Source organism: Bison bison, unplaced genomic scaffold, assembly GCF_000754665.1.
Source record: "Bison bison bison isolate TAMUID 2011002044 unplaced genomic scaffold, Bison_UMD1.0 scf7180017864181, whole genome shotgun sequence".
Taxonomy (NCBI): domain Eukaryota; kingdom Metazoa; phylum Chordata; class Mammalia; order Artiodactyla; family Bovidae; genus Bison; species Bison bison.
Genome location: NW_011494753.1, coordinates 6,846,248 through 6,861,479, shown reverse-complemented (window position 1 = coordinate 6,861,479; position 15,232 = coordinate 6,846,248). Strand labels below are relative to the sequence as shown.

At 36.6% G+C, this 15,232-nt stretch overlaps 1 protein-coding gene across 2 annotated transcripts in view; it reads left to right on the top strand.

Moving 5' to 3' along the window:
* The window catches only part of SCAPER (S-phase cyclin A-associated protein in the ER), a 419,465-nt gene that overhangs the window by 90,634 nt on the left and 313,599 nt on the right, over window positions 1-15,232 (top strand). For both annotated transcript variants that reach the window (XM_010843297.1, XM_010843296.1), the window contains exons 7-8: window positions 1,185-1,301; window positions 6,945-7,105. In XM_010843297.1, the coding sequence (XP_010841599.1) occupies window positions 1,185-1,301; window positions 6,945-7,105 (278 nt within the window). The remainder of the gene's footprint in view (window positions 1-1,184; window positions 1,302-6,944; window positions 7,106-15,232) is intronic.

The following is a 15,232-nucleotide window of genomic DNA, read 5'->3' as shown; positions in this document are numbered from 1 at the left end:
CAACACTTCAAAAAAATACATCTTATTTATTTGGCTGCATTGGATCTTAAGTTGCAGCATGCAGGATCTTTCATTGTGGCACATAGACTCTCCAGCTGCAAGGTGTGGGCCCCAGAGCATGTGAACTTCAGTAGTTGTGACAGAGGAGCTCTCTAGTTGTACAGGGGCTTAGTTGCTCCAAGACATGTGAGATCTTAGTTCCCTGATAAGGGATAGAACCCATGTCCTCTGCATTGTAAATCGGATCCTTAACAACTGAACCACCAGAGAAATCCCTGAGGCAACTTTTTTTACCTTAAGAACTTCCCAGCATTTCTCTTCTTTGCCTCCTGAGGCAGCTCACAGATATAAGAAGCAATCTTTAATTTCCTGTGGGTGGCATTATCCATCTTTCATTCATCATCTCATGCATTTATTTCCCATATGATTTGGCAATAAATTATCAAAAGCTTTAGATTTTATTTGGATAAACATCTATATGAATTTTCTTGTTTTCTAGTAATTAGTATCATTTTTTAATGAGAGAAAAAAAAATCACAATCACTAGATTGAATAAAGAGTAAGAGGCTAGGACATTTGGAGAGTTATGGAGGTCTGATTGAGGGCATAGGATAGAGAAGATATTGCTTGGGGAAATTTTTTTCAAGTAGAGATTATGCATCCTGTCAACTGATTGGTGTGGAGCCAGTGAAGAAGGAGGAATAGTTAGCTTTTCTAGCAAAGAACAGTGAAATGTTTATGATGTTGCTCTTGTGGGTAAGGTAGAGGATGAAGGTGTATTCTTCAGTTTAACCCTCAGCACTTTCTGTCTTGATCTCTGCTCTACACTCTTAGCTCTCCAGCAATACTGGATACAAGTAGCCAAAATTAGTACCATTGCCTTTTTAATGTGTTTTTAGCTGGGTGTATGGAAGCTTTTAAAATATAAGTAGTTTGTGTTGTGTCTTTGTAACCCCATAACCTGCTGTAGTGGACGGAAAATCCTGGACCATGCATCATCTGGAATTATTTACTGGTAATATGGTAAAGAACTTTCTGATAGACAGTGTACCAAGGAAAAATTGTGATCTGCTTATGTTTTCATGCACTTAACAACAAAGAGAAAAGATTAGACTACCCTACCACTACCACCATTGCCATCACCTCTTTTCTCTTTTAATCTTTTGTGTGTCTTGAATTGGCAGACCAACTTCTTTGGCATGGGAAGTAAAGAAGATGTCCCCAGGACGTCATGTGATTCCAAGTCCGTCAACAGATAGAATCAATGTAACATCAAATGCTCGAAGAAGCTTAAATTTTGGGTGAGATGAACTCAAAAAAGGCTACTAAGGCTTACATTATAGTAAATAAATTTTTTGTGGACAATATACTTGTATTATAAAACTTGCATTTCACTATAAATATATTGTTGTATATGTTTTTGTTTATGTTTGAATAAAAAGTTAAAATCCAGGAAGAGTAAAGTTTTAACTTTTAGGAAGTATTTTATGTTCAAACATAGGATCCCGGAGTTAGAACTCAGAAACGTATTTCATGCTAAATGATTAGTAGCATGAATTGTCAATTTCACAACAGATGACCTAAATATATCATAAACTGTGTTATATGTCATATGGACAGTAATATATCTTTATACATTATAATCTTATCAACAGTTGTATAATTACTATTTTATAAAGTTGTCTTTTATATCACATAACAGAAGAGTTATAAGAAGAAATGAGGTTGTATTGTCTTTTGTATTTACCTACGTAGTTATTTACTTTGGTGGTTCTCTTTATCTCCTCATGTGGATTCAGGTTACTGTCTGGTGGCCTATCATTCAACTGGAGCTGTCTTTAATATATCTTATTAGGCAGGTCTGCTGGTAGCAGTTTTTATCAGGTTTTGTTTATCTGAGAATATCTTAATTTATCTTTGAATTTTTTGAAGGATAGTTTTGCTGTACATAGAATTCTTGATTGAGAGTGTTTCTGTTTCAGCACTTTGACTATGTCCTCTCACTGCCTTCTGGCTTCCATGTCTTCTGATGAGAAATAAGGTGTTATTCTTACATAAGATACCTCAGTTCTCTCTCTTGATGCTCTCAAGATTCTCTCTTTGTCTTTTGTTTTCAGTAGTTTGATTATGATGTATTTAGGTGTGGAGTTTGTAGAGCTCTTCTAGATTTGTAGATAAGTGTTTTTCATCAAATTTAGTAAGTTTTTGTCCATTATTTCTACAGATACCCTTTCTGTCCCTTTTTATCTCTCCTCTCCTCTGGAAATCCCACTCTTACTGAGAATGTGTTACTCATGATGGTGTTCCACAGTCTTTGAGACTCTGTTCAAATTTCTGCATTCATTTTTCTTTCTGTTTTTTGGGTTCAGTTCAGTCGCTCAGTCGTGTCCGACTCTTTGCGACCCCGTGAATTGCAGCATGCCAGGCCTCCCTGTCCATCACCAACTCCTGGACTTCACTCAAACTCACGTCCATCGAGTTGGTGATACCATCCAGCCATCTCATCCTCCGTTGTCCCCTCCTGCCCCCAATCCCTCCCAGCATCAGAGTCTTTCCCAATGAGTCAACTCCTCGCATGAGGTGGCCAAAGTACCAGAGTTCAGCCTCAGCATCAGTCCTTCCAAAGAACACCCAGGACTGATCTCCTTTAGAATGGACTGATTGGATCTCCTTGCAGTCCAAGGGACTCTCAAGAGTCTTCTCCAACACCACGGTTCACAAGCATCAATTCTTCGGCGCTCAGCTTTCTTCACAGTTCAACTCTCACATCCATACATGACCACTGGAAAAACCATAGCCTTGGTTATATAGTCTCAATTTACCTCTTTTTAAATTTGCTAGTTATTTATTTTGCAAGCTTAATTCTACTGTTGAGCCCCTCTGGTGAATTTTTCATTTTCATTATTGTACTTTTCAACTCCAGAATACATATGTAGTTCTTTTAAAGTATTTATTTGTGTATTTATTTGATTGTGACAGGTCTTAGTTGCAGCACGTGGGATCTTCAGTCTTCATTGTTGCATGTGGGATCTTTAGTTGTGGCGTTTGGAGTCTACTTCCTTGACCAGGGATCAAACCTGAGCCCTGTGAACTGGGAACACAGAATCTAAGTCTCTGTGATTATTTTTCATATTTGATTTAATTTTTATTGATATCCTGTATTTGGTGAAACATTTTTCTCATACTTTATTTTTAGACGTGGTTGTGTTTTGTTCTTAAATATTCTTTGAACATATTTATAATAGCTCATTTAAAGTCTTTGTCTAGTAAGTCCAACGTTCAAGCTTCCTTCAGGACTTGTTTTGGTTGCTTTTCTTTTGTGTGTCTGTGGGTAGGCTATACTTCCTGTTTCTTTGCGTGTCTTATGGCTTTTGTTAAAAATTGGATATTTTAAATAGTATAGTGTGATAGCTCTGGAGATGATATTGCTACACTTTCCAGGATTTGTTGTCACTCTTCAGTGGTGGTGGCTTTGCTACTATTTGTTTGTTTAGTGACTTTCTTGAACTAGTCTTCTGAAGTCTAAGTGAAGTGAAGTGAAGTTGCTCAGTCGTGTCCGACTCTTTGGGACCCCGTGGACTGTAGCCTGCCAGGCTCCTCTGTCCATGGGATTCTCCAGGCAAGAATACTGTAGTGGGTTACCATTTCCTTCTCCAGGGAATCTTCCTGACCCAGGGATCGAACCCAGGTCTCCTGCATTGCAGGCAGACGCTTTAACCTCTGAGCCACCTGGGAAGCCACCTCTGTGTTTTTTGTTATTATAGTCACTGAAGTCTCTACTTAGTTATCTTAGTTGCCAGCTAATGATTTGACAGAGATTTCCTTAAATGCCTTGAACCAATAAGTCTCCTAGCTCTTTTCTAGTTTTAGGTGTGATCACCATGTCTTCAGTGCTCTGGAGTTTACAGTTCTAACTTTGCTCTCAATTCCTGCTTCCTCAGAGCCTCAAGGGCAGTCAGAGGTGAGAGATTAGAGCTGTTTCAGACCTTTCTTGAGTTTGCACACAACCCAGCGCATGTGTGTGGTCTTCTTGATTTCCAGGAATGTATTAGAGCTTTTCAAAGCCCCCCAAGGACTTCTCATTCTCCACCATTGCCTTTTAAGTTAGCCCCTGTTTGCCCCAAATGCCATTGATACCTCTGGCAGCTATGATGTTGTTCGTGAAAGTTATCACTGTTGTTTTCCTTAAATTTCCATAGCAAACTTCACTTTTAAAGATAAATATCTGTTTGGACTCGAGTTCTTTAGAGTGAGTCTTAACATTTGTAGTGTGAGGGTCAGTAAGTAGTTTGCTTGGTCAGTCATCTTTGTTCGGTTAAAACTTACCCTTTCTTCGTGGCTTCTCATTGTTCCTGTCTCCATGTCCATGGTCAGTTTCATCTCCTGTTTCTGCTGGGCCTTGCATATATGTATATTATTATTAGATTTTCAGTGTGTTAACGTTTTTAATGTTAATTTTTGTTCTTACACTATGACCTGCTTTAAGGGAAGATGTCTGTCATATTTTCTGTATCCCAAGCACCTAGCATTGTACTCAGCCTTTAGTAAGAGCTCACTAAGTGTTATTCAGTAGAATCAATTTTTTGCTTTAAATGAGATTATTAGATAGTATTGCCCTAGGTGAAGGTTGATGGACTTTGGAGCTGTCATGCGAGTGTATGTTCCTCGGTTTTTTGTCTCGTCACAACAAAGATTTGGAGTGACGGACATTAAAGCCCCCTCAGCGTGTCACAGCTCTTGGGTCTTGGATAGACCGTGTTATAACTCTCAGGTCTCAAACAGACCATGTTATAGCTCTTAGACAAATCAGTGTTACAGTTCAGTCTTACAGCTCTATTTTATTCAGAAGATAGCAGGAAAATCCATCCTGGAGGCGTGAGGGCACGTCGATCTAAAGATGCGAAGAGAAGAGCGCCGCAGCGTGTGGGAGAGAGAGAGAGCTAGCTTTGGCTCCTCTTTTTATATGTTTTTTCTCTCTGGGCCTGTCCTATGTAAATTGGGCCAGCCAGGAGTGTTGTTTGTTTTACCTGAGGTCCTCACTCCGGTCCTCGGACCTTCCTTTGTTTTATTTTTGCGGGCTTTTCTCTTCCTTGTCTTTTAGCCACCGCCATTTTGGACTCCTTTTCCCTATTCTACCTACCTAACAGAGCCTTATAATAATTGAACTTTAGTGGAGTTGGGGAAAGATATATAAGCAAATAAAAGCAAATGTTTGTATATTCAAGCACCATTTAAAGACAAATTCCCCTATAATGCATTCCGTTGGTCTGTAGTGCAGAGAGTCTTGTATGGTGCATGGTTTATTTTAACACTGAAATTCTTTAATGCGTAAATAATAAAGTTCTCATATTGATCTTCATGTGTTGTATCATTGAATTAATTGACACCCTTTATTATCATAAAATGAGAATAAAGCATGCTGAAAAACTGTGGCTTATAGGCTGACTTTAGTGTATATACTCACTTCTCTTCTTACTGGTTGAGTTAAATGCTTTAGACTCTGCAGTTAGTTACCAAACTTGTTTATTTAAGTTGTCTGTATTTTAACTCATAACTTAAATATTAAGTAAACCACTAAAATATGTGTATAAAATGAATCGTTGTTTCTGTGAAAACTAGGATGAGTTTTTGGGAAGCTTTGATAAAGTCAACTGTTAAAGTTTTGCTGTCAAATGAGAAGTGGATAGGACAACTATAAAAGCTTGGAGAGATTATTAAAGTTGGGAAGAATTGTGCTCTTATTTAATAGGTGTCACTAAATTATCACTCCATTTCAAAAAACCCAAAATTGGACATTGTCAATGAGGCATCATACTTGATATGATCCAGCAACCCCACTGCTGGGCATACACACTGAGGAAACCAGAAGGGAAAGAGACACGTGTACCCCAATGTTCATCGCAGCACTGTTTATAATAGCCAAGACATGGAAGCAACCTAGATGTCCATCAGCAGATGAATGGATAAGAAAGCTGTGGTACATATACACAATGGAGTATTACTCAGCCATTAAAAAGAATACATTTGAATCAGTTCTAATGAGGTGGATGAAACTGGAGCCTATTATACAGAGTGAAGTAAGCCAGAAGGAAAAACAAAAATACAGTATACTAACGCATATATATGGAATTTAGAAAGATGGTAACAATAACCCGGTGTACGAGACAGCAAAAGAGACACTGATGTATAGAACAGTCTTATGGACTCTGTGGGAGAGGGAGAGGGTGGGAAGATTTGGGAGAATGGCAATGAAACATGTAAAATATCATGTAGGAAACGAGTTGCCAGTCCAGGTTCGATGCATGATGCTGGATGCTTGGGGCTGGTGCACTGGGACGGCCCGGAGGGATGGTATGGGGAGGGAGGAGGGAGGAGGGTTCGGGATGGGGAGCACATGTATACCTGTGGCGGATTCATTTTGATATTTGGCAAAACTAATACAATTATGTAAAGTTTAAAAATAAAATAAAATTAGAGAAGAAAAAAAAAAATCCAAAAAAAAAAAAAAAAAAAAAAAAAAGAAATAATGCATGTGAAAAACCCTGTTTTAATGGTGCCTGTGTTGATATATGGTCAAATTAATGGACATTTATATTATTAATAGATAAGGGTTTTAAATGAAAATAAAACGTTAAGGGTATATGTGCAGGTATATGTGCATATTTTTTAAGATTCTCCATTTCACTGAGATTTTCTTTTAAATTGAACTAGTGACAGCTTTTATATTATGTTTGCTCCCATACTATATGTTATGCTGGACTAATGAAGTATTAGTCCAGGATATTTATGAATATATTTGCCTTAAGTTGCTATGATAGTATGTTATCCTGTGTGTGTAGATATACATTCACACATATAATTCATTTAAAATTTAAATATATTAAGTATATATTTTAAATTTTAATGTGTATTTGATTTATTAAATTCAGTCATTTTCTCCATAGGGGTTCATCTGGCACAGTGGCTGCTCCGCGTCTGGCTCCCACAGGGGTCAGTTGGGCTGACAAGGTAAAGGCTCATCATACAGGCTCTACTGCTTCTTCAGATGTAGCACCTGCCCCGTCTTGCCCACCAGTGGCAGTGCAGAAGCCTTCCCGCAGAAATGGCAAGTGGTTTTGAGTCAACCTTTTTATGCAGTAGACAAGTGGGTTTACATGGATCTATTTATTTTATTTGAAATTGGTCATAGTAGCATTATATATTTATCTGGGTGCATCATTTCTGTGATGTTAATTTGCCTTAGTTAAAATCATAAAATAAGCTTAAAAACTATATGAAAACTTAGGAAGATCATTCTAGTCTCGAGTTTGAGAATGATGTCTTTTGTCAATTCATTTATTAAGATCCTTTATAACTCTTTTGACTTAAAGTAGAAAAGAAATACAGTAGTTCATCCTCTACTTTAAAATGTCATGCCAGTACTTCATTAATATTTAAATACTATTTAAATGCATTTCATTAGTATTTTAAGTACTGAAATAATATCCTGTTTATCTTTACTCATGTATCTGTTTTCCATACCATCAGAATAAATAAAGGTCAAAAATAAATAGAAGGGCCATTATTCTAAAGACCCACCTTTATTTATTCCGTAGGGGTTTTCTACATAAATTCAGGGTGGATTTTTTTAAATTTTCAGCTGCATTAGGTCTTCACTGCTGTGCGTGGGCTTTCTCTAGCTGGGGCGAGCAGGGGCTCCTCTCTAGCTGCGGTGTGTGGGCTTACTGAGGTGGCTTCTCTTGTTGCAAAGCACAGGCGCTAGGGTGACGGGCTTCAGTAGTTGCGACCCGTGTGCTCAGTAGTTGTGGCACGTGGGCTTAGTTGCTTCACAGCGTGTGCAATCTTTGTGGACCAGGGATTGAACCGGTGGCCCCTGCATTGCAAGGTGGATTCTTAACCACTGGACCAGCAGGGAAGCCCCAGGGTAGATTTTTTTTATATACATTTTTAGAGACTTAGATTTTAGAGTGATAGGAAGAAATAATGAATTTGTATTATGAGTTAGAGACAACTTGAGAATACTGCTTTCTTTTCTTTTTGATGAAAGATCTGTTTGGAGCTTTTTGGTTCGTAAATGTTTTATTGGATATAACAAAGGTAATGCAACATCTTCATTACTGATATTGTGTTGTTTTTCCCATTTTGGTCTCAGTAAGATGTATTGGCTTGTTTCAAATATATGCCTTACTTTTATAGAATATATTGCCCGTGCTTTCTCTATTGAGAAAGTAGAAAACTGAGAGTAGGCATGAGTTCTTTCTTAGGAAAAGGTAGGAAAATGTATAATCGTAAAGCTTAGTGTCTGTATCTTAAAAGGGTCTGAGAGAAATGTATTAAAAAATCAAAACCATAAGGAATTATATTGGGTTGGACAAAAAGTTCATTTGGGTTTTTCTGTAAGATGTTACAGATGTATCATAGTTTTGTTTAAAGCAGTATTTATGAGTGACCCATTTGGTTGAAGTGAAATGATTGATCTTAATTATGACTAGACTGAAAAATTATATTGTTAATGTACCAGGGAATTTTGTTTTTGACCACTTTAGTTTTCCATTTTGGGGTTTTGATGCACTGTTGTGCTCTGTGAGCAAGCTCTGGGAGTTGGTGATGGACAGGGAAGCCTGGTGGTGCTGCAGTTCATGGAGTCACAAAGAGTTGGACCTGAGCAACTGAAGTGTGCACTGAATTATGGTGTATAACTTAAGTTTAATTTATAACTGCAGTAGCTGTAATACTCAAGTTTTTAATAATATGCTATAAAATTGGTTTTTGTTAAAGATGACAAAGTGTTACCTCACTCTTTCCCCAAACTCAACTGAAATGATATGGAAGGACTTAAAGAAAAAGAGACAGGAGAAGATACGAGCAAAATTTGGAAAGTTGGAAAGTAGAAAGATCAGTGGTGACATTTGAGTAAGCTAGCTGCATCCTCAGCTCCAAGAGTGGGCAAAACTGTCAATGTCAAGTGATCCAATTTGCTCCACATAACTTCCAAAAGATGAAAAATTGGTGTGAGCAGGTATCTTTGGAAGTGAGAGTATAGATAGGGATTATAAGTTAAGAAGAATCTTGAATCTTCCTCAGTTTTTCATGACTCTGAATAGTAGGATGAGAGTAGATGTATCTCACTCACCCCACAAAATATTGGAGATTGATTCTCTTGAGAAGGTACAAAAGATAGTATTTGACCCGAGGGATACCAGCTATATTGAAAGATGGGAGTATTGTATTAAAAATAAAGAAGTTAAGTGAAAGACTGTTCATAATGTTAAGACGCCTCAATCTTTCTTCCTCTTCAAACCCTCTCCTCCTACTGATCTGTGAGGTTTCCAGATCAAGAGAACCCACACCTAAATAAGTCATCCAGATCTGGTATGCTGCTGCTGATGCTAAGTCACTTCAGTCGTGTCCGACTCTGTGCGACCCCATAGACGGCGCCCACCAGGCTCCCCCATCCATGGGATTCTCCAGGCAAGAATACTGGAGTGGGGTGCCATTGCCTTCTCCACAGATCTGGTGTAGATCATGAGATACCGGTCTCTGAGGCTGATGGTGTAATTGGGTGAATGTCTGGTAGTCCTGGAAGATGTTGGCAGTTGGGAGCTAGGCTGTGAATCGGGGCAGGCTGTTGTGACAGTGGGTCTGGACAGTCTCTCTCACCCACGTGCATGCATGCCACCCCACTGTCAGGTAGTAGGGTCTGTTTTTCTCTCCAGAAGTCTTTGGTTGGTCCTGTGACTTGATAGGATCAATAGAATGTATCTAAAGTGACGTTTAGTAAATTCCCAGCCTAGCTGGTAAAGAGTCCTGGCAGCGTCAGTTTTCTCCTTGTTAGAAGCCAACTTCCCTGTAAAGACAGAGAAGGCGATGGCACCCCAGTCCAGTACTCTTGCCTGGAAAATCCCATGGACAGAGGAGCCTGGTAGGCTGAAGTCCATGGGGTCACTAAGAGTCAGACATGACTGAGCGACTTCACTTTGACTTTTCACTTTCATGAACTGGAGAAGGAAATGGCAACCCACTCCAGTGTTCTTGCCTGGAGAATCCCAGGGACGGGGGAGCCTGGTGGGCTGCCGTCTCTGGGATCTCACAGAGTCGGACACGACTGAAGCGACTTAGCAGCAGCAGCAGCAGCTGCCCTGTAAAGAAGCCCAAGGTAGGCTACTGGATAATGAGAGACCATATGAAGACAAAGTGGCCAGGAGAAGAACTATCTCAGTCAGTATTAGTATCAAAACTTTTAGGAATGTGGTGAGGCCATCATGAACTCCCTGATTTCACTTGAATCACCCTAGCTGACACCACATGGAGATGAGAAGAGTACCCTGTTATACCTCCCCCACAAAAACTGAGCACTCTTCAGATTCCTGACTCAAAGACTTTCATGGAAATAAGATTAGTATTTTAAGATGTTAAGTTTTAGTCATCTTATATAAAAATAGTTAATGAGACTATCCCCTATTTGAATAATATGGGTTATAGAAAGATAAAGGAAGAAGTCATGAAATAATTAAAGAAACTTTTGTTTAACATGAAGATAATAAACTTTTAACTATAAGGGCCATCCATTAACTGTCCAGTATAATGGATGAAAGTAGAGTGACATCAAAATTTGTTGGGAAATTTATGAGTAATACAGATGATGAGAGGCTCTAAAAATAGAAAAGAATCAGTTTACATACAAATGACCAAGAATCACAATTGATTCTGAATCAATCAAAAAAAAATTTTGCTGAATTACTAGAAGCCACAAGAAAATTGAACAATGTCTTCAAAATTCTGGAGGAAGATAATTTCAAAGCTAAAATGCTATGTCCAGCCAAATTATCCATTATATGTGAGAATAGATTTTTCAAGACATTTTCAAACATGCAAGGTCTTAACATTTTTTTTTAACTGCATCGACACTGTTACTACTAGAGGGAAGCCAGCACAGAGAAGAGGCAAAGGTAATAATTCTGTGGTGGTGATCCCAGGATGTTTGCTGTGTGCATGTCTAGGGAGCAACCAGTCTAGAATTTTTCATGGTCACAGTGCTCTGTAAGAGAGGAATCCAGAAAGATAAGTGAAATTCTTAAAGCAGCTAATGTGGTTGCACATGTTAGACGAGATTTAAAATCTTAAGAGACTTGGTATTGAATTAATACTAAGTCAGTAGAAAATACTGAGGTTAAATCATGAAGAAAAAAGAAATAGAATGCAGAGAAGAGCATAAGAGGCACATATGTAAATGGAGTCTGTGAAGGGATGGAGTGAATGGGGCAAAAGCAACATTTGAGGAGGTAAATCACTGAAGATTTTCCCAAACTGCAAAAGACATAAAGTCTTATATTCAAGAAATGCTGTAAACCTCCAAGTAGGAAGAATACAAAATAAATCTTATCTAGATGCAATATACTACAAATACTAAAAAAAACTACTAGAAAATCTTTGCAAATAATCAGAGTTTTAAAAAAAGACTTTTCAAAGGAGCAACAGTAAACTCATAGCAGATAAAAGCCAGATGAGAGTGGAATGAGATCCTTAAGGTGCTGAAAGAAAATAACTGGCAAGATAGAATTCTACATCCAGCACAAATAACCTTCAAAGTGAAGGTGAAATAAAGGTAATTCTAGATAAATAAAAAAATGAGAGAATTTGAAATTAGCAGACTTACACTAAAAGAAATGCTGCAGAGTTCTTCAGGTGGCACGTAAATGATCCCAGATAGAAGCCCAGAAATACATGAAGGAATGAAGAACCCTGGAAGGAGTAAACATGTAGAGAACATTAAATGTGTATTGACTGTATGGAACAATGTCTTGTGGAGCTTGACATGTGTGTAGAATGAAAATTTATGACAATAATTCAAAAGATAGCAGAAGAATGGAGTTTACATTATCTAGTTTCTAGCATTATCTAGGAAGTTACAAAACAGTTTGTATTAGATATAAGTCAAGGATGTGTTATAAACTCAAGAAAGCAAAAAAGAAGAATAAAAGAATGTTCAACTAATAATCCTTTTGATTAATCCAAAAGAAAACTGGAGAAGAGGAAAAAAGAAACACAAAACAGATAAGACAAAAAACCAAATTGTAGTTATTAGAAGTAAATGCAATTGTATCAGTCCCTACATTAAATATAAATGGTCTAAATACTATATGTTAAAAACAAAATCATATATGAAACGAATCGCCAGTCCAGGTTCAATGTGTGATACTGGATGCTTGGGGCTGGTGCACTGAGACGACCTAGAGAGATGGTACGGGGAGGGAGGAGGGAGTGGGGTTCAGGATGGGGAACACATGTATACCTGCGGCGGATTCATGTTGATGTGTGGCAAAACCAATACAATATTGTAAAGTAATTAGCCTCCAATTAAAATAAATAAATTTATATTAAAAAATTTAAAAAAATAAAAATATGCACTGATTTGCAATAACAAAAAAAAGTATAAAGCCATATTAAAAATAAACCTGTATTCTACTTACAAGAAATATACCTTCAATATGAAGACATGGAAAAGTCAAAAGAAAAAGACAGGGAAAGATGAAAGATATTCTATACATATCCTATTCAAATCAAAACTAGTATTTTTAGAATAGCCAGACAAAATGGAATAGACATGAAGCATTTTAAAGAGAGATTTCTTTTTTTTTCAGTACTAAAGGGTCATCTCATCAGAAAGATAAAGTAATTCTAAGTTGCTTTAGACATACATATATATATATATACATATCTTTAAAACATATAAAGCAAAACCAGGCAGGACTGAAAGGAAAAATTGAAAAAAGTCTATACCGGGAGATTTTAACATAACTATCTCAACTGATAGTACATATAGATAAAGATCAGTAAATATAAAAATCCAAACAACTTGATTAGTTAACTTTATGTAATTGATGTGTCTGACAAATAGTGCTTTCTCTTTCCCATTCCGATGCTTCAGTCTGGAAACTTTGTATTGTTATGCATTTTAGTTATTACACTAATCCTCTGTTGTGTATGTCTAATACATATTTTCTTGAATATATTAATAACAGCTATTTAGAAATTTTGTGTCTGAGAAGTAAAATGTCTGGACTACCCATAGATTTGTTACTTTGAAAAACATTTTTGGGGAATTTTCAGTTTTTTGTTGTTCATTTATTATTCAATTATTTTATTAGTATGCCACATATTTAATTGAATGTTTAACATTGTGTATTAAAGGTTACAGGGGCTTTTTCTAAAAATGTATTTTTTTTATGGTAATAAGAGAACAAACAGAGCACCTTAATCCTGTCAGGGTTTGCCTTGAGGTTTTATTAAAGTTGATATGTTTTAGTTTTTTCTTGTTCCTTTTGGGGTCTTAACTGAAAACCTGGGGTGTTTGCCAAGACCACTTCATTCCTGAATTCCAGCTTTTATTTCCTCAGCACCATACAGATGCTACAATATCTGCTTAGCTCGTTAGCACCCCAGCTGCTGTTTTCTTCTGGATTTCTTGGAGTCTTGCCTTGTATATGCAAAGCTTAGCAGTTGTCAGACTTCTTAAGGAAAGATTGAATGCAGACTTCTTTTGGCTTACTCTTCTTCAGTTCCCTGCTCTCCATGCTTATTTTTCCTTGAAGTCCCAGTTGCTTTAGATTCAGTGAACTCCAGCATCTGTCTGAGCTAGATAGGACTGGTGGTTTCTGCAAGGAGTCACTTTGCCTGCACTGTGAATTCCAGCAGTCTTCAGGGAAAATTCTAGGGTGAATGTGGATCTCACATTGTGGCCTCTATTCTCAGGAATTGTAATTCCTCAAATCTTGCCTATATTGGTTGCTTTCCAGTGCCTTTAAACAATTCATTTATGTATTTTGTCTAGCTCTTGTAGTTGTGTTTGACAGGAAGATTAATTTTAATACAGGCTACTTACTTTCTTATGGCTGTAACTGTAAATTGAAATACATATTCAGGCACACATGGAACATTTACCAAAATTGACACATGCTGAGCCATTAAACGTTTCAACAGCTGTTAGATGATTGAACTCATTCTGTCTGAACACATTGGAATGAAGTTAGAAATTAATTATAAAAAGATAGCTGTGCAATTCTCAGATTTTTATAACTTTGGAATATATTTCTGAAAAGTCCACGAGTCAGGGAAGAAGTCACGATGAAATTAGAAAATATCAGTTGAAAGAAAATGAACATTTAAAAATCCTTGGGTCTGGTTAAAGCTATGCTTTGAGGAAAATTTCTAGCCTCAATTATACCAACTTGAAAGAAGGAAAACCTATAATCCACATTTTATTCATTTCAAGAAATTAGAAAAGAACAAGTTAGACCCAAGGAATATGGAAAGAAAAAGTTTATAGGAGAGAACACAGAGAAATTAACAAAGGCAAAATGTAGTTATTCAGATAGACTAATAAAATTAACAGATTTCTAGTAATAGCAAGAAAAAGAGGAGACAAAGCCTAGTACCAGGAATGAAACAAGGGTGTTGATAGAGATTCCACAAATATTAAAATTATGACCAATATTATACACTAAATTTAGAAACTTAGAAGAAATTGATAAATAACTTGAAAAATGTAACAAAAATTGCATAGCAAGAATTAGAAAAACTTGAAGGAACTTATAAAAGAGAATGTGGGTTAATAATGAAACATTTTTTCATAAAGAAAATTCTGGGTCACGATGGCTTCACTTGTGAAGTCTTCCAAAGATTTTAGGTAAAGATAGCTTCAATCTTAAAGAAACTCTTCCTCAGAATAAAAGATCATTTTATAACCTTAATATTAAAACCTAAAAGGATGTTACAGTAAAGCAACATTTTATCTTGAACATTGAACAAAATATTAGTGAATTAAATATAGTGATAAATAAAAATGATAACAAATAACAGGATTATCCCAATGCTTTTTAAATTATTAGTTTTATTGACTTGAATTTAATACTACTTTATTAATGACATTTGTGAAAATTCTGGAGTGTAAAAATGGTGGCGTGAAATATAGTTTTGAGCTTTGGGCACATCTCTGAAATTATTTTAAGTATTTAGAAGTTCTCTGATAGTTTAAATAATGATTTACTGTTTTTAAGAAGTATCCTTATTTATGGGAATGATTTTTCGATATAGTTTTTACTGAGTTTTCATTAAAAATGTAATTTGTCCACAACTAATTTCTTAGTGTTTAATAGACCTATGTTATACATGACCACAGGAAAAACCATAGCCTTGACTAGACAAACCTTTGTTGGCAAAGTAATGTCTCTGC